General features: G+C 41.8%; 1 protein-coding gene across 1 annotated transcript in view; it reads left to right on the top strand.

The window, feature by feature from the left end:
• DCP1A (decapping mRNA 1A) overlaps window positions 1–20,273 on the top strand; it is a 1,118,752-nt gene that overhangs the window by 621,168 nt on the left and 477,311 nt on the right. Inside the window, exon 5 of the mRNA XM_044077482.1 lies at window positions 8,745–8,880. Within this exon, the coding sequence (XP_043933417.1) occupies window positions 8,745–8,880 (136 nt within the window). The remainder of the gene's footprint in view (window positions 1–8,744; window positions 8,881–20,273) is intronic.

Here is a 20,273-nt window from a genome sequence, read left to right as displayed (position 1 = left end):
TATAAGTTGGTTGTCTACTGGTATTTTTTGTTACAGCTACCATGGCATTTTGAATCCAGGCAAAGTAAAAACGCATTACACCAGGGCCTTCCCTCTTCAGTGGTGTATCGGATAGGATCGAACTCCAGAAGTATTCTAGAGGCAGCAACTTGGTCCTCTGTCCATATCTTTACAAAGCACTACAAACTGGATGCCTTTTCTAGATCCAGAGCTGGCTTTATTAGGACCATTCTCCAGGGTCTCCTGAAACCTTATCCTTTCTCCTCCCAGGTTTGGTAGGCTTTGGGAATCTACCAGAATGCCAGTAAGGCAGTGTGTTTTTTCAACATAGTAGAGTTGCTTAAGTACTACTTACCTGTAACAGTAGATATTTGTAGAACACTCTGACTTACTGGCAGTACCCACCTGCCATCCCTCTTTTTGGATGTACTGAGATTGGTGCTTGGGTTCCTGTTGAGAGCTGCTGTACAGTATGTACGTGTGTGTCTGTCTGTGTGACTGTGTCTGTCTGTGTGACTGTGTCTGTCTGTGTGACTGTGTCTGTCTGTGTGACTGTGTCTGTCTGTGTGACTGTCTGTGTGACTGTCTGTGACTGTCTGTGTGACTGTCTGTGACTGTGTGTGTCTGTGTGTGACTGTCTGTGCGCTTCTACGTGTGTCTGTGTGCGTCTGCACGTGTGTCTGTGTGTGCGTCTGCACGTGTGTCTGTGTCTGTGTGCGTCTGCGCGTGTGTCTGTGTGGTTTGGGATGGTATGCATTTGCAAAGTGTGATTCCATTATCCCTTTCAGCAGGACTGTAGAAAACTGAAAGGGTCCTGTCTGTTGGTCTCTTAAACCAGTACCTGTACTACCAGATTATTGGTCCATCACAGACAGGCAGTAGAAGGGACTGATCTTTGGTAGACTGCCAGAAGAGACCAGCAGGACACTACAACCAAATGCCAGTAAAGTAATGTTCTACGAACATCTACTGTTACAGGTAAGTAGGACTTGGGCAGCTGTACTTTTCTATTAGCTATTCTCTTGTTTGGTATGTTTGCATAGGTCATGCTTAGGGGGCCTCGTAATTCTGTCGTCTCTCTCCCCCTGTCAGATCATGACCATTTCATGGAGTCATTTTCCGGTGTCCAAATGTGTATGAATCCTCTTATTTTTTCCCCTCCAACAGATCTAATCCAGCCTTGCTGGGGTCATATAACCACTGCATTTTTTTATGCTCTCCTTTCCTGCAACCCCTGAGAATTTCAAGCTCTTGTTTTTCTTGCAGTATTTTATAAACCAAACAACTTTAACTTGCAGATGTTAATTTCCCCCCCCTCTTTCTTTTTCTGACATACTTGATGTCAGGATTCCATCTACTTGAATTGAACCAGTTTCTTTTGCTGAGGTGGAAGAACCCCAGTATGAGGGATTCCTTTGGGTGATCCAGGGTGAGAGCCAGTTAAAAAGGCTGGCATCCTAGCAAACATCGGCGATTTTGCATTCTATGTCATTCCTGCGTGTTCCAGCTTCTTTACATGCATTTAAATGCCATAATCACTGTGTTAGGGTAGGGTGTGAGCAGATCACCCAAGCCAGTGATAATAATGCTGGCAGATCACCCAAGCCAGTGCCATCAGTTGGTTGGGTGATGTGCTCATGAACGTAACCTAAGTCAACCCCCCCCCCCCCCCCCACCTGTAGACTCGCATCTTAACTCTGCCATGACATTTTTAATTGCTGGCTGGCCCTCCCTTCCCCTCAAAGGGTGGTCACGCCCATCCTTCCAATTCTTGCTTTTTTCAAGAACCTAAACTGTTAATTGAACTCTGACTGGGCTGTAGCCCCAGGGCATTATCCCCTTACACTGTCAGAGTAGGCTTCCCAGCTGTTAACTTTTAACCTTGGCATTAGCCATATTTTGCTGACTGCTGATGTAGTTGTCTGTAGACTTAGTAGTTCCAAGTTTTCTGTTAATGCCGCCTCTGTTCTTGTGGTCAACTGTAAGATCATGAAGTCCATTTTGAAGCATATTTTGATAGTTATGCCATGATCATTGGAGAGGTAGCCATCAGCCCTCTGAACTTACCTGCAGTCTACTGTCTGGATTTTTATGGACCTTTGATCACTTAAGACATATAGGGCATGTTCAGTTAAGGAAGCATCAACCTATAAATAAATCTTGCTGCTTTGCCTTCTCAGCCTGAAGAAGCATCAATCCATAAATCTTGCTGCTTTGCCTTCTCATCCTGAAGAAGCAGCCGTTTTTAACTGGAACCGTTAACTCAATACTAATTAAATTGTACAACTGCAGATGACAATATTTTTTATGTACAGTGGATGTAAAAAGTTTACACACCCCTGTTAAAATGCCAGGTTTTTGTGATATAAAAAAATGAGACCATAATAAATAATTTCAAAACTTTTCCCACCTTTAATGTGACCTATAACCTGTACAGTTCTGTTGAAAAACTAATCTGTTAGGGGAAAAAATATAAAAAATAAAAAATGCACAGTAAGCTGGTTGCTTAAGTGTGAGTTGTGCTGTAGATTATGCCATTGCTCTTCCCACATCACTTGGGTGTATGACTCATAAGCTGAAGTGGTGCTTAAACCAGCAAAAAACTCTGGAATATGTTGGTACCACGTCATTTCCATAGACTGAGTTGTTTGAATGATTACAGAATAATTGTTTGTTTTGCCTTGTTCCTAGCTGTGGTTGTTGCACTTGAGAGCAGAGGCTTGTTCTGAATCTCCCACTTGCTTCAGAACAAGGGTCTGTGGGTTGCAGAATCAAAAATATATGCTGATTTTGCTTGCCTACCATTCTCCTATTAGGTAGGCACATATACCTTTTTTATCAGCTAAGAAGACCATGGAATCACCTTTTCTGTTAGACCAGCTTTACCAGATGCTGGTAGAGTTGAAAGACTTTCTTGTGAGAGTGCTACAGAATGTTGTACTTGCCAAGTGTGGTAGGCCTGCATGTCAGTATTTGATAAGAAATGTCATCATCATTACTGTGTTGTGCTGCAGGCTCAAACAATTGTGCATTTTTTTTTAAATGTAGTGATCTACTTGCCAGTTAAAAAAATGTGCAAGTAAGTTAGTGATTATCATCGTGTTTCACTGTTGCAGTCATTACACTTGGGTTATCCTGCTGGCAGGCAACCCGCAGTCAGTCTGAATTCCAAAGTCCTGGTCCGGCTTCGGTTGCTGTCGCCTCTTCCCTGACGTCAGTGCGCCAGGGGTATAAAAGATGCAGCCGACGCCATTTTGTTCAGGCTTTCTTGCCATGCGGTGCCCGAAGCAAAAGCAGTTCGCAAGTGCCGGTCGGCCAACTCCTGAGATTTTCGAAATCGAATTTCAGATCCGAAGTCTTCAATAAAGCTAAGTACCCCGTTGGGGAAACTTTTTTCTTGCTCCAGACCGATGTCAGAAAAAGTTAACAGTTGTATTTCTTGTTGGAAGCAAATACCTCATAAGGATTTCCACTCTTACTGCATTCCTTGCCTAGGCCCTGACCACGACGTTGCTAGTTGTCGGTTTTGTGCTAGATTTAACCAACACACTATTAAGCGTCTGTATGATTTTGCTTTTCATTATTTTGGCAGATGGTTTAACTACATAATGCCGTCAGAACAACTGACTACTGGAATTCATAAAAAATGCAAGGATAAAGACAAGGACAAGCATCCGAGGTCCAAAACAGACGAAGCCTCTTCTAGGCTAGTCGCTGGTGCTCAGTGAGGCACTTTCGCAGCCCCTGACTCCCGCTACCTCAGAGCCACAGGCCGCCTCCGACTCTCACGTGGAGACAGCTAGGCCTCTGGATACTCAAGGTATTGGTCCTTCGGAAATTAATCCCTCAGGTGGGTCCAGAGCCCCTGAGCAGGCATCGGCTTCTGAGGGTGTCTTTAGACCTACACAACTTTATATAAAGCCAACTTCAGCATCCAAGACAAAGTCTAAAACAGTTTTAAAGACAAGGCAACCAGTACAGCATTCTCCAGGACAGGCTTCTATGCCTAAGAAGCAGATGCTCAAAATGGCCGAAGACCTAATTACTTTGATCAGGGGTTCCCATCCCCCTCCTGATAAGAGGCCTAGGCAAGACACTGAATATGGTTCCTCTGATCAGGTTTCCATTTCCTCTGACTCTTCTTCTGATCAGGGATATTCTATTCCTCCCTATGAGGATTCTGATGCTGAAGATTCTATTCCTTCAGCTTCTCCTCCGGAGGACTATTCTTTTGGGGAAACCCTGCATACCATGAGGGAGCATTTCCATTGGGAGAGCCAGGATTATTCTGATTCTAAGAAAAGACTTATAGAGACTTTCTTTTACTTCCTCAGCACAGACCTCTTGCAATTCCCCCTGTTCTACACAAAGTTGATGATGTTTTCTCAGAGTCCGGCCTGTCTCCAGACTCTTTACCTCCTGCCCCTGTCAAGCCAGACAGATACTACAGGGTCCCAGACACCCATAAATTTCTTTACAAAAACCCTGCTGCTAACCCAGAAACTGTCTCACAGGGTCCCAAAGGGGTCAAGGCTGCTTCTGCCAAAAACCCTGTCCCCTCAGACAGAGATTCTAGGGCTTTGGACAGATTGGGGGGGGGGGGAGGAGTTTTCACTTCTGCTACCTTGGCTCTAAGGGCTTTACATTGTCAGTTTCATATGCTCAAATATCAGCAATATTTAATGATGTTGTTAAAACAAAAAATGCTGAATGTACTGAGAATAAAGATTTGCAGGATTTATTGCATGCAGCTGAACAAGTGGGAAAACATACTTTGCAATGTGGCTATGATTCACTGGAGGCCTCGTGCAGGGCTGCTGTTACAGGTTCTGTTATTAGAAGGCATGCTTGGTTAAAGGAACAGAATCTGCCTGATCATGTTAAAGCAAAATTATTGGATGCTCCATTACAGCATGATACTTTGTTTGGTGTTAAGGCAGAGGAGGTGTTAAAGAAAATGGAGGATAAGGCAAAATCTATGCAGACAGTAAAGGATTTCTTTACAGGTACAGCCATCCAGATTTAGCAGGAACTGGCCCTCTAAGAATTTGTGTCAGACAGACCACAAAGAGGCAGATTCAGACACCCTAGAGGCAGGCAACAGCCCCAGGGCTCATACAGGCTCAAACAATGGGGTGCTTCTACCTCCAAAAGCGGAGAAGACAAATCACAGCCTTATAGAAAACAGTCCCAATGACTTCCCTCTGCCAATGCCAAGCACTTATTTTTTGGCAGGACCCTTAGGGGGAAAGCTAGCACTTTTTTCACAAAACTGGCACAAGATCACCCAGGACAAATGGGTCTTAAATATAGTCTCTCAGGGCTACAGTTTCCACTTTCAAACCCTTCCAAAGGCAAAAGGTATGCCAGACCTGCCACGCAATCATTGGCAAGAGGCACAAAAACAAGTTTCATCTCTCATGGACAATGGGGGCTATTCAGCCAGTCCCACAGCAAGAGCAGGGACAAGGATTTTACTCAAGACTTTTCTTAGTACCAAGAAAGGACAAAGCCTGGAGACCAATTCTGGACCTGTCTATACTAAATACTTTTCTGGACGTCCCAAAATTCAAAATGTTGACTCTACAGCAGCTTCTGCCCATGCTGGACAAGAAGGCTTGGCTTGTAAATTTGGACCTCAAAGAGGCATACCTGCATGTCCTAATCAGACAAACTTGCAGAAGATACCTCAGATTCATAGCTGGCTCAATGCACTACCAGTTTTCTGCACTGCCCTTTGGCTTATCTACTGCGCCCAGGGTCTTCACAAAATGCTTGGCACCAGTAATTGCATTTTGCAGAGATTTTGCAGGAATTCAAATGTACTCCTACTTGGACGACTGCCTTATTCAAGCAAAGGACAAAGATATTTTACTACAGCATCTGGCATTTGTAAAAAGATTATTAATTTGCCTAGTGTACACAGTAAACGAAAAGAAATCAAAACTAGTGCCCTCTCAAGAGATAATATTCCTGGGTGCAAGCTTAAATACAACTGCCCAGATGGCTTATCTCACGCCAGACAAACAAAGGCATCTGACTTCTTACTTCAAAGACATGGCAACAAAGACCCAGTTATCTGCAAGGAAAATTCTGCAGGCTCTGGGCTACATGGCATCCTGCATTCTACTAATTCCATATGCAAGACTGCATATGAGGAAACTACAGTGGTATCTAAAAAGTGTTTGGACTCAACATTGCCACAGCCTGGAAACAGTAATTACTCTCATTCCCTGCCTCCAACAGGAATTTCAGTGGTGGGCACAGGCCTGTCACCACAACAAGGGACAGCCATTCACCTTACCCACTGTCAGGCAGACACTAACAGATGCATCAGATTATGCCTGGGGGGCGCACATGGCAGGAAAATGTATTCAGGGCATATGGCCCACAATCCAAATGCATCTTCATATCAATCAAAAAGAGATGCTAGCTGTACAAAATGCCCTGACAGCCTTCAAGGACCTACTTCATCCAGGACAACTACTAATAAAGACAGACAATACTACAGTCATGTGGTACATAAACAAGCAAGGGGGCACACATTCCTACCTCCTCTGCAGGCAAGCCATGACTTTGTGGAACACAGCATTGACTTATCAAGTACATTTGCAAGCACAATTCCTGCCAGGAAAGACAAATACATTGGCAGACGAACTAAGCAGAAACCTCATGGATCCTCACGAGTGGAAACTGGATTCACAAATCTTCCACATGATAACAGGGAAATGGGGGATGCCCAGACATAGATCTATTCACCTCCCCTCACAACTGCCAGCTACAGAGATTCTGCACTCGGACTTATGACAAGCAAGCATGGAAAGTGGACGCCCTTTCATGTAGCTGGAAAGCCCTTACAGTATATGCCTTCCCTCCTCTGCCTCTCCTCTCCAAGGTACTCCTAAAGGTCAGACAAGAGAAGCCAAATATGATACTGATTTGCCCCAGACTGGCCACGCCAGCACTGGTACCCAATCCTAAAGAGCTTGTCTCAAGGCCCAGCCTGGACATTGCCTCTAAATACCTCATTTACTGACCCAACAGAACAATCAGATCCTGCACAGCCAACTTAAAACCCTAAATCTGGCTGCATGGCGGATGATGTAATCATTCAGAACACACCTCTCTCTAAAGCAGTTATGGATGTTATTTTGGAGGCCAGGAGGCCCAGCACCAGAAAATCTTATGCAGAAAAATGGAAGAGATTCTGTGCTTGGAACCAAGCTCATGGAATTGACTCACTTGAACCAAATATTCCTCAGATTTTGCAATACCTAACTGAGATGCTGGACAAAGGCCTATCCTTCTTATCAATTAAGATCCATGCCTCTGCCATTTCAGCTCATTACAATACGGACCCAGCTATTTTTTCTCATCCACTAATAAGACAGTTTCTCAGAGGGGCCAAAAACATAAGACCTCCAAGGAGAGCTCCAATGCCTGCATGGGACCTCAATTTTGTATAGGAAAACCTCACACTGCCTCCTTTTGAGCCAGCCAGTACAGCAGAGATAAAATACTTGTCATGGAAAACCGCTCTTCTCCTAGCAATAACTTCAGCAAGAAGAGTCTCAGAGTTACAGGCACTAACGACTGTGGAACCTTTTATTATTTTTCATCAGAACCGGGTTTCTCTAAGGACAAACCCCACATTTATGCCTAAGGTAGTGTCCAGCTTGGCTCTTAACCAAACTATACATTTGCCTACCTTTTATCCAAACCCACAGAATAAGGGGGAGAGACTTCTGCGTACTTTGGACATACACAGACAGCTACGCTTTTACTTGGACAAGACGAAAGCCTGAACAACTCTTAGTGGCATATGCTGCAGGTTCCCAAGGAAAAGCCATTTCAAAGCAGACTGTTTCAAAATGGATAGGCCACTGCATTCGTTTCTGCTATTCACAACATGGCAAATCAGTGCCCAAGGGCATTAGGCCACATTTACCAGAGCAGCAGCCACTTCAGCAGCCTTCCTCAGAGGAGTACCAACCAAGGATATTTTGGAGGCTGCAACATGGACTTCAGTGCAAACCTTTACAAAGCACTACCATTTACCTCTCTACTCTAAATCCAGAACAGGCTTTGCCACTGCAGTTCTGCAGGGCCTCATAGCCACTCCAAACTCTATTTAGGCCCAGCCGCCCAACCTCAGCTTTGGGATTCAACCCAAGTGTAATGACTGCAACAGTGAAACACGAATGTAGTACAGTTGTGTACCTACCATAAATGTAGATGTTCGAGTGTATTCACTGTGGCAGTTCAAGTTACCCTCCCACCATCCCCCTTTTTCTTTGCTGGGACTTATCTGTACCTATCTATTCTGTACAACCTATGTGGTGTATTTGCTTGTAGATGAAAGTTATGTGCATGCTTTTTTATGATCATAATTTTTACAGCCTACCCTTTTGGGGGCACCTGACATCTGGGGCAAGAAAAACTGAAGAAAATGGCGTTGGCTGCATCTTTTATACCCCTGGTGCACCGACGTCAGGGAAGAGGCGACAGCAACCGACACCGGACCAGGACTTTGGAATTCAGGCCGACTGCGGGTTGCCTGCCAGCAGGATAACCCAAGTGTAATGACTACAACAGTGAATACACTCGAACATCTACATTTATAGTAGGTACACAACTGTAATTTTTGTCATTCATAAAAAATTGTTGATGACCATAATATGTGTTTAGTTGGATTGCTGATTGAACCTGTGTAGCCCATGCATAAACTATTTGTGTGTTTGCAGGGTTGTTGATTTAGAGGTGCAGAAAACTAAGGAGTCACTTGGCAGAAATACTCCCAGCAAGACCAATGGCTGCAGTGAAGAGAGACCAATAGATATTCTGGAAATGCTTAGCAAAGCCAAAGAAGAATATGAGCGGGTAGGTTCTAGACATTTAGAACAATGTTATCTTGAGACTGTTGGCTTGATTTTTAAAGCTTGTTGCTAACCTCTGGTTCCATGCTTGCTTCTCCATGTTCAATCCTCCCATGTCACCCACACTTAATCTGGATAATACCAAAGAATGGATGTTCACTTGGGTTATCTTTCTCCAGAAAATAAAGCCTGTAGTCTAGTTGGGGTTGGATCACCTCTGTAAGGTAGTATGTGCAGGCTGGCCTCGTATTTCGGTCAGCTGTGCTGTTTCTTAATCAGTACAGTCCACTGGGGGCTGGCATGCATGGACGTAAACTTGTGCGGGTGCATGTACACAACTGCATTTGTGGCCTGTGCACATTATTCATTGACTCGTCAAGAGCTTTGCCTGACAGTGCTGTACCATTCCCCTGTTACCAGAGAGCAGCACTGCAATCGTGTGAAATCCTTTTCTTCCCACAAGGTAGAAAAGTTAGACATCCTCTGCTAAACTTATCCCCTTCTCTGGCTGACTCTGTGGTTTCCTTGGTCTTTAATTGATCCTGGGTCACCTGTAGTATAGGTGGATGCCTTGCCCCTACTCCAGCGACCTGGCTGTTTGCTCTCATTTTTAATTTTTTGTGAACTCTGGTGGTAGCAATGTATTGTCATTCCCAAGCAGTAATATATTTTGAGAGGATGCACTTAAATACACATATTTACATGTCGGATAACCTATACACTATTTATCTATTTTTCCTCATTTTTTTTCTCCCACCTCCGCGTTCCATCATTTTACTGGCCTGGCTGCTCAGTACCCATCCACGCTGGGTCTGCCAGCTGCTAACACCTACCCCCAGGCTTAGTCTGATGTTGCTGGAGCCAGAATGAGGTTTCCAGGGGTTTGGCATGTCTGTGCTTCGGTCCAGGGCTGGGGGGGGGGGGGTTGAGTTTAAATTTACCCATTTTTTTCAACCCTCACTCCCCTTCTGCAAGTTCATGATGAAGCCGGGGGGGGGGCAGGCATGCATGCATGCAGTGGAGATGTGTGGCTTTTCACCCCTCCGCAGCAGCAGCTCAGCCATATGTCCACCCTTAACACCTCTTTGGCACTCCCACCTTGTGACGCCTCCACTCAAAATCATCACGTTGAGTACTTGTGGCCCTGCCCACCCCTCCAGGATGGTCACTCCCATCCCTCCGTGCTGTTCCATCAGTTGTCCAAGTCACTAATCAAATCCGGGTCACCTGGGCGGTTGTCAGGGCTGTATCCCTCTACACCACCAGAGTGGCAACTGATAAATAAATTTTACATCTTTTGCTCCTATGTTGCTGGTAACCTTTCTTACTTCTGCATGTAGCAGGTAAGATTTCCAATTTAAGATAGGTTCTGGAGGTAGTCTCAGATAGCCACATACTGGAGAATCAAGGGTATGCCTTTTCAGTAGCACTGTTAGAGGATCAGTTTTTTCAGCAGCTTCTGGACCTAGCCAAGACTTGTCCCTTCAATAGATATGTGCAACTTCTTTGCTCTTTGAAAAGAGGAAGAATTTTTATTTCCTCCTCTTCGTACTGTAGTGGACTGCGGTGGCTACTGTCTGCTACCATGGATCTCTGTGACTTAAGTGCTTTCATTACATTAAGTTCTGTGCGATAGCTTTCTATGGGAATCCTGTACATGCTTCTTCAGGGAGTCATAGCAGTGTTGGTGGACATGACAGTTACTTTCTGGGGCCCTTTTGTTTGGAAGCCTTCAAGTGATTTCTTCAGTTTAGTCTGGGCATGCAGTACTTTCAGTGCAAGGTTCTTCCTCTGTGGTTTGTCAGTGTCCACTATGTTTGCTAGTGTTGTGGCTGTGGTAGATACTGCAGTAAATTACTCTTTTTTTTTTCCGACTTGAACAACTAGCATTTGGTGGTCTCTGTGAGGAATGTTTTGATCGTGTTCCTTTCTTGCGTCCCTCTCTGTACGGGCCATGAGGTTAATCATAATTTGAGTGAGGTTCTTCTCAGTTCCAGTGCATACAGGTCTCTCTATTGGTGTAGAGTTGGTTGCTGTTCAAGAAAAGGCTCAGGAAGTCCTAGCTTTGGGGGATCTGGGTGCGAAGTCAAGTACATCAAAGCTAGAGACATTTTGCATCTCTTGGGCCTCATCACAGCCACAATCTTCGCCAGTCCATTCCTCAACCTTCACATGGCAGTACTTTGGTAGACAATGAAAGGTGCCATTGGCTGCAGTCATAATTCTTCATTTGGTTACTTCTAGTGGCGTATGTATGTCTCTGTAGAATCGTGAGTTATTCTCATCAACCTCATTGTCTGGTTTCCTTTCCTGCATTTGCACACTTTGCATGTTCTTTCAGCAGAAGTCTTTTTGGCATGATAGCGTGTCCTTCCGGATGCAGGGCAAGTTTAACCCAGGAGAAGAGAACTTCTTGTATCACTACTTAGGTGATGGCAGTGCTGCATGCTGCCTGTGTTCTGAAAAGGAGCTGAGACGTAGCCTGCTGCATTTTCTTCTGTGGTGACTATGCTATGATATCAGTTTGTCGTATATCCTATGGGGAGACTGATGTATTTGTGAACTCCTTGTACCCACAGCCCCTGTGATTTCCTTCAGCAGATCAGAGACTGAGGACCTTTTTGATGTGGTGAATGTGGTGCTCCCCTCCCCAGAATTGTGTCTGTTGTGAGCATCATTTGTGTTCTGTAGTGGAGGACTTTCATTTATGCTGTCTCATTTTTCATCTGTTTTTTGATTACCAGATTCAGAGAAGAAAGACTGGAACTCAGTGGTTTGACCAGGAATTGTGTAGTTTCAAACTTCCTGAGGTCCTTGACAGTGCACGAGTTTAGTTTAGTGTAAATCATATATGTCCCCCTCTACTCCACCAATGGAAAGTATTGCAATTGCTTTAAATACCTTGATCTAGGCAGACTACACACTAGAGGTCTTAGATGTTACTGATGTTGCCAAAAAGCCTTCCTTGTGGTAATATTTTCCATTGGGTGGAAAAGGTTCTGCATGGCTGGAATATGCTCTTCACATCTCTGACATTGATTTTACACATAATCCTCACTTATTGTAGATCCCACTTTTTGTTTGGCTGTCGGCTATTTCATAGGTAGTGTGCATGTTTCCATCATTATATGTCATGACCAGAACTATTTCACAAATCCAGTGGTTTTAAGTGGAGGACTTCTAAAATTCCCTGCTGCAGTCATTCCTTTTTGAATATCCTGTATGTAGGTAGTACAACTCACTTGCCTGACTTCCAGAGCCATACCTTCCTTCAAGGATCTGGCTGATTCCCTCCAGGCTGCAACGTAGGTACATCTATGGTGCAAGAGGGATGTTAGCCAATGCTATTGTCAGATTTTTCTTGCCACAAAGTTCACTATTGTATATGATCAGAGTCTTCAATCTGTTGATTGACCTGCTTCCATAAGTACTACATAGTAGGACTATTTTGTTTTTGTTGTATTGGTATCTGATAGTAACTTTGATTTGGACTCTTCTTTTAAAGTTTACAGTTATATATATTGCAGGAAACAAGTTACCCACAGGTCATCACTTCTGTTGCATTGGCCTAGAGTACAGCGTGGATGCTTATCTTTATTGGGCATGACTTATGCTGAGAACATTCTGGAAAACTAAATTAAATTACCGTGGGAGTTTGCAGCTAAAAAATTGGGCATGTGCCTCTTCCTTTGAAGAAAAATAGCAATAAGAGATGTAAGGAAAAACATTGGAAAATGGAGGATGTTCCAATGGACAACTCGAGAGTTGGTGACTCTATTAAGCAGGAAGCATCTTAATCATGTATGACATAGGCAGTCTTACATTTATATAAATGAAAATAAACCATACCAACACAGTCTCGGTTGCAAATATACAGTACAATCCATGTCAACACAACTGTAGCTGCAAATGTTATACATCACTTATAATATAGCCAGTCATTGTCCATCAACCGTTGCGTATACCTCATTCAGATCCTGCCTTCTTTTATACCTTGTTCCTCATCTGCATGTATTAATTTTACACTTCCCCTTTTTTTCCTATGTAATGTGCTCCTACCCTTTTCGAAAGATACCAATTCCAGTTGTTTAATCTTTGTTACTATGTTTGCTACTTCTATTATAGTTGGTTTAGACTTCGATTTCCATTTTCTAGTAATTGTTTTTTTTTTTTTTGCAGCCATTATAATTAGATCCAACAAGGCCTTATTATGTCAAAGCATTTCTGATTCTGTACCATAGTTCAAGAAAATCTTTTCCTTATTTACAACAGTTTGCTCACCCAGCATCTCCGGCAGAGCAGTCTGCAGGGAATCTTTAAAGTCTGCCAAGTCATTATACTCCCAGAACATATGTTCCCAGTTACCCATTTCTTTCCCATCACGCCTCCAACATTTGCTGTCTGCCTGAAGAAAATACCTATGTAAACACTTCCAAGCAGTCCTGAATCTTCTAGACTTTGTTGAATATTTGGGAGATGGATCCTCCATTGTTTCTTTGTGAATTGCTCATCCAATCTCTCTTCTCAATCATTTCTAACCTCCTCTGATTCTTGTAATCATCATGCTATATTCTATATGCTGTGCTAATTATTCCTTAACAGCAGATTCTGATCTAAATTCTACTAAAAACTCTACCAGTGCTGGTCTTTTGATTAGGACCCCCCCCCCCATATATTTCTCTTTGCCTATACTCTGATATCAGTCCTTGATAGGGAAGGCAAGCTCTAACTTGAAGTCCAAATAAGTTCTTGGCGTCTTCCCATTATGTTACCTTTCCTTCTCTAGTTATTTGCTCCCAGTACCTTGGTTCCTTTGCCAGTTTTTCCAATAATTTCCAGCCCCCTCTTGTCTATTGTATGTATCCCTAATTGCAGTCACCCCTATCATCAGAATCTCCTTTCATCATTCCTGTATTGGCGTAGTTCTTAGGATACTTGCTGCTACTTTATGAATATGATATTCTGTATGATTGTTATTCTTAAAGGTCTTCACCCAAAATCCCAGTCTCTCCTTGTTTCTTGAGATTCCCGTTTCATCATCTATTTCCATTTTGAGTTAGTTTTTTGCTTCTGCTGTGTACAGGAGCCTTAACTGTGTGCTCTGAAATACTCTTTCAAATCAAGTAATGCCAATAAGCACTGTTCTTCTGGAATAATAAGCGTATGCCTCTTGACTTGTGCTGTCTTCCCTTCCCAGAAAAATCCTTCAGTTCTTTATTAATTGCTACCCACAACTTCTCTTCTGTTTGATTAAAAATATGCAGAAACACAGCTATGCGCAACTTAGGTAAACCAAGTGCAACAGACAGCCAAAAAATGTATAAACACAATCCACAAAAGTGTTGCATTAAGAACGACACAGGCAGGTAATAAACTACAACAGATTTTACCTGCCTGTGTTCCCAGTGCAATGCTTTTGTGGACTGTGTTGATTAAAAATATGCTTGACCTGTATATAAGACTAAATGGACTAAAACCATTTTAATTACTTGTAGCTTACTATCAATAGCCATATAACAGAACTTCCATTTTCTCAGTTTTTGTGTTATGTTTTGTTTAGTCTTTTCCCACATATCTTTAGCTCCCACTCCGGAATCATTTTTAATCCATACTCCTAAATACTTAATTTTTTCATGTCCCCGTAAGTATGGATATTGCTGAAACAATTTGTGTGTGGGTACATAATTTACTGCTATTGCCTCTGTTTTAGCTTCATTAATTTTGTTTCCTAAAAAGTTTTGAGACTGTCTCAATATGTTCCACAGCACTGTAAATTCCTTTTTAGTTTTGTCAAGTATAAAATAATGTCATCCACAAATAGAGCCAGCTTCTCTTGACTAACATGCCAGTTATACCCTTGAATTTCTGAGTCCCTTATTTTTTTGCCAGTAGTTCTAAATATAATACAGGTAACAAAGGGGAGAGAGGCCTGGTTCCTCTGCAGCAGCGGTCATCTGAGAGGACCCCACCAACTTTAATTTTCACCTTCAATTCCTCGTATATCCTCCTAATCAACATTATAATTTTATTAGAGAATGTAAATGCTTCCATTGCTGTGCTCATAGGGTCCCAGCTTACTCTGTCAGATGCTTTGTCTACATCAAGACCCACCACCAACGGTGGTATTTTCTGACATTCTGCTTCCCTCTGGATCATCACTGTTTTGTTAATGTCAGATCTTTGCCTCCCCACCACAAAACCACATTGATCTGTATCTTGTCAGTTTTGGCATCACTTTTGTCATTCTTTTAGCCATTATACACGTAAACACTTTATAATTATTGTTTAGTATGAAGCTGGATCTGATGGTTCTTTACCCTGTTTAGGAATTACAGCCACCACCACTTTCTTCCAGGATATTGGTACTTCTCTTAAAATACTGTTAAAACCCTCCAGATCTTAATCAGTTTTTTTCCCTCCTAGCTTCCAAACTTCCACAGCAATATCATCTGTTCTTGGAGAGACTCCTGTAGATTGGGTATACATCACCATTTTTATCTCATCTCCTCCTATCCTGTTAGTAACTGAGGCTCCTCTACCTCTAACCTTGGCATACTTAATTCTTCTATAAACATTTCCATTTGACCATTTTCTTGATTTTCATATTTCTTTGCTTTATACAGACTTTTTCACAGAATTTCCGGAATGTTTCTAATGTGTCTACTGGGTCCCCTGGGCTCCCTAAGTTTAGTGACGGCCCTTTATACTTTCTGTTGCCCGAGTCATTGTGCTAAAAGTTTTTGTGCTCAACAGCAATCTTTCTAAACTCATGCATATTATCGAGGTAACCCCTTATTTTCTGTCTAACATTCTGCAGTTGCTCCTCCTCCCCTTATTTGTGAGATTCCCCCTATTTTTAATAGTCTAACATTTGTCAGTCCCTCTAAATAATTCTGGTTACTTCTTAACCATATCTCCCACCCTATTTTTAAACTCCACTTTAATTTTATCCCACTCCCTATATTTTCAGAAGAAATGTATGTCTTCTCTAATAGCTGCTGAATAGTAGCTGCTGAATAGTTTTGACTACCCATTCCTTAAATTCCGCTCTCTTCAATAGATGGCTGGGAAAGCGCCAGGGTCTCATTTTCATTTCATTATCCTGTGCTTTTATTGGCACATTATGTGAAATAGTTATTGGGTGTGTAACAAGACCTTCAATTAATTGCACATGTTCCTGTGAAATGTAAATTCTGTCTAGCCTAACCCAGTTTTTGTATCTTGGGGAATATGTAAATTCACTCCAAACTCCTATTACTGAATTCACATCTTCCATGCCAAATATTTTCATACATTTCTTTAAAAATCTACCCTCCTTTGTTATATTTTCCCTTCTGGGCCCTCCAGACACATCTTCACTGTTTTAGATGAAATTCCAGTCCCCACCTGTAAGTAATATTCCTTTGGAAAGCTGATTTCTCCCAGAATTTTCTTAAGCTGCTTTGCAGCAGTTTTTGGTGAAATAAGAATACATGCCAGTGTAATCTTCCTCCCTTGCCAGTAGCCCTTTAGTACTACAAGTCTAACATTCTTGTATTTTTTATCCTCTTCTGTTACTATTGTAGCTCCTTTTGCAGTTAATATAAGTACTCCTCTCTTCCTTTGCCCCAAGTATTCCACTGAAAAAACATCATGGAAACATTTCTTTATCAAATTTACATGTTCAGCTGTTTCCATGTGTGTAGCTATTTGCACTGCACATTTTTAATATAGTTCACTACTCTGCATTTATCTGTGAGACCGTTAACTTTTAAAAACATTATGGAAAACATCTTATTCTTGAAATTATTCCCACTTTTTTGTTAAATGTCTAGTTCCTGGTTTTGTTACATGCATGTACTGTTTGGCAGGTTAATCTTTTATACCATTTCTTGTCATCTCCATTTGAGCCTGTGTCACATCTTACAGAACTTTTTTTTATTGAAAACTCTCAAATGCGCGCACACACACACACACCTAAAACCTATTCACTTAACACACAACTATGGACATCTTCAAATATTGAAATTTTACCCTCCTAATAAGAACAAATGTTCCAAACTGACAGCCAAACACACAGACTCAAGCTAACCTAAAAGGTTTTCCATGCTAAGACGCATGGTAAGGCCTGTGTTTTTATTAACCGCTGTCTGGTTTTGTCTTATCTTTATATCTCTCTCAGCTGGAAAAACACATGAATGCTTTCAGAAAAATTTTTTCGAAGCAATTTCTCTTTATCGTATTGCCTGCTAGAGATATGAGAACCAGACATAAAACTGTTTACTAGAAATAAAAAATAAACTTGTAATATTCAGTAGTTTTCATTTACTTGCTTTCTCTTAAAACTAGATTAAGCTAATGACCTTAACTCAGTCATTCCCCTATGTAAGAATGACAAAAAGCACACATTTTTTTTCTTTTGTCGTGCTGTTTTAACCAGATCATTTTTTTTTACTTTGCATTGCCTACATTTCTTAAAACTGAACAGGGAGAGAAAAAAAGAGGAGCACCTATTTACATTAGTATCCATAGTACACTTAAAAATAACTTTATAACATGCAAAGAAAAATTTGCACTATTTAAATAGTGCTATTAAAACAATTTGTTTTGCTTACATTTAACTTTCTCCTCTCCTCTCCTGACTACGTTTCTGAACATTAATGACATGAAGTAGGGCATATATACTTTAGAGTCTCCTACAAGTTTAACAAATTAAAAAAGTCCTTTATTTCCAGATTTTCTTGTTCTAATCCTGTTTATCTCCATCTTACAAACTCTGTCTCTACTTTATTTCCAATGTACTCTTGATTCTTCCAGTCAATTCTTGCACTTTTTTTTTTACCTCTCAAGCATTTTCCGTTGAAATACTGGAAAAGGTTTTACTGACTCAGTCTCTGTCTGTGGTGTTTTACCAGAAGCAGCATCAGAATTGCCTTCTGTTTCACAGCTCATTGTTTGTTGGGCAAACTTTTCTATTTCTTCCTTAGCATATGCTATATCAAAAAAAATGATTCTTTTCCTTCAGGGAAAAATGATTTGAAGATAGATGGGTACAGCAGTTGGAATCTCATGCCTGCTTTTTGACATTCCCTGAATAATGCAATAAATGTACTTCTTTTCTGCCTGGTGCACAATGAGTAATCATTCTCCACAAACACTCTGCTGTCTCCCGTTTTTAGTACTTGGTCATTCTGCCACAGTTTTGTCAGAATCAACAACTCCTGCTGATAAGACTGCATCTTTACTTTTAAAGGTGTAGGTTGTTTTCTCATAGCCAGGTTTGGTGCATACACACAATGTGGCCTTTAAATTAATTCCTGTTGTGGAATACTAGTCCATTTGCTTATTTGTACTTTCATAAAATTAATACAGTCTCTTCCTTCCAGCTTCTTGGGTACAGCAGTAAATCTCAGGTTTTCCGAACATGCTCTGTCCTCTAATTCTATTTTTTAAACATCTTTTTGTGCAGTTTCATATTCAGCCAGCCTTTTCTTCATTTTAACCTGAGTTTTGCATTTTTATCACCATATTTGAATATTGGTTTAAAGCGTTTCCCATTTTCCAGCCTTTTATTGTTTGAGTTAATATACTCTATCAGTGTTTCATTTGATCCTTTTTATTTTAGTCCGGTCTGTGTGCACTTGTGTTATAATTTACTGGAAATCATGTTTGGAGCTTGCAGTGCTGTTTGTACAGCTACAGTACTTTTCCCATTCAGTGTTTTTTTATCACCTTTTGTAGCTGATTTTCCTTCAGGTCCTCTGTATTTCTTTTTTCCTGGCATCCAGGCAGTGCACTTGCTATCCAGTTACTGAAGTTTCCCCAGATCTCTAGGTCCACTGGCTTTGTCTAGTAAGTTTCTGTTTTCACACCAGGCGAGCTAGAACCATGTTTGTGTGCAGCCATTTGGAAGTTCCCTAGATATGATGACACTTGACACAGTGAGGTACTTCCACAGCCCCTGTTTTCGGAGTTGTTTGACAAGACTTTGGCACAACTGCTGTACAGATCCCCATGCTGTTGCCTGATAGCATATCCTCCTGGACTGGAAATAACAGACTAGCTGGCCTATATGGGATAGATTCCATTTGCTGCTCCTTATGAGTCAGACACTGAAGACACCTAATCATCCGCCTATTCACCTGACTCATTCTTTTTAAGATATCCTTCTTGAGATGGAGTTCCACTGGATGTCTGAGTGCTCTCAGCCCAGCTCAGCTTTTGTGGGCCTGTCTTTGCCTAGGGCAATTGCTGTTCCTCCAGTCATGGGTGCCGTGAAGTGTGTGTGCGTGTTAGTGTAAGACATCTGTGGAGCCAGATTTTTTTCCCTCCTGTACCAGTGAAGCTTGACTACTCTTATACGGTCAAGGATTCTATAAAAATATTCTGAATACAAATTCTCTAGCTGATCCAGTTGTAGTGTAACTGGATTCCAGCAAGAACTATGCTTCATTTCCATCCAGGGACCCATTTCCCAAAACCAGGGTGAATAGAATTATTCGATAGATTTAAGAAAAATATATACTGTTTTGCCACCCTGTCCTTCAGTGCTTTGAATTTCCAATCCCACATGCTTCCTTGCCAGCAATCCATACTGGAGAAGACAAAGGCTAAGGAAGGGGGGGGTCTTAAATACAGACCTGAAGCAGTAAATTCTTGAGTTATGTACCTTGTTTGCACAGTGTGTGAAGTACTCCAAAACGGATGTGATGCTGTTGATGCATGATGTAAAACAGCAGCTACTGGATATGAAATCTGGAGATATGGCAAACCATGTGTCTGGGTGTCCTCACTGGACAAGGACCTCTTGAGACACTGCTTAAGGTGTCTTCAAAAGACTGGGGGAAAAAGGCAGGAATGTGCAGTCTGTGAAGCAGGTGCTCCAGTCCCAGCACCAAAGTTAATTAGAAACTACCCTGCTAAATTTTGGCTTTATACTCCAAACAAACCAAGAAAGATTGGTACGAGAGGGGAAGGGGGCAAATTTAGAAAGGATTGGCGAGCAAAATCAAACTTAAAAGCTTGGGGATCACCTAAGCTATACCCGCAGCGCAAGCTTATTTTAGAAGCACCAACCTTATCCTTAGTTCATACATGTTAGATACTATAACCTGACAGTTGCCTGTAGAGCTATGGCAGAGTTTACCTCTAATGTCCTGCAAGTCTTTCTCTCTTGGAGCCCCTTTTCCAACTGTGGACCACTCTCTGCATGATTTCTTTGTTATTCTTCCCAGTAGTTATGGTTGCAACATTGAGTAGTATGACAATCGTAGTACAGTTGTGTTATGAACTAACTGCAAAATCGATATTTGAATAAATTTGTTGTTGTGGTCCACGTTTCCTCTCATATTCTTTCCTCTGACCCTTGAGTTGGGAACAAGTTTAATCCAGTTTTCACCTTTGTAGTCATTTGCCTCT

The sequence above is a fragment of the Protopterus annectens genome, chromosome 7.part0 (genome assembly GCF_019279795.1).
Source record: "Protopterus annectens isolate FY-2018-M chromosome 7.part0, PAN1.0, whole genome shotgun sequence".
NCBI classification, from domain to species: Eukaryota; Metazoa; Chordata; order Ceratodontiformes; family Protopteridae; genus Protopterus; species Protopterus annectens.
Note: the sequence above shows the minus strand (reverse complement) of the source record. Positions and strands in the feature narration are given on the sequence as shown.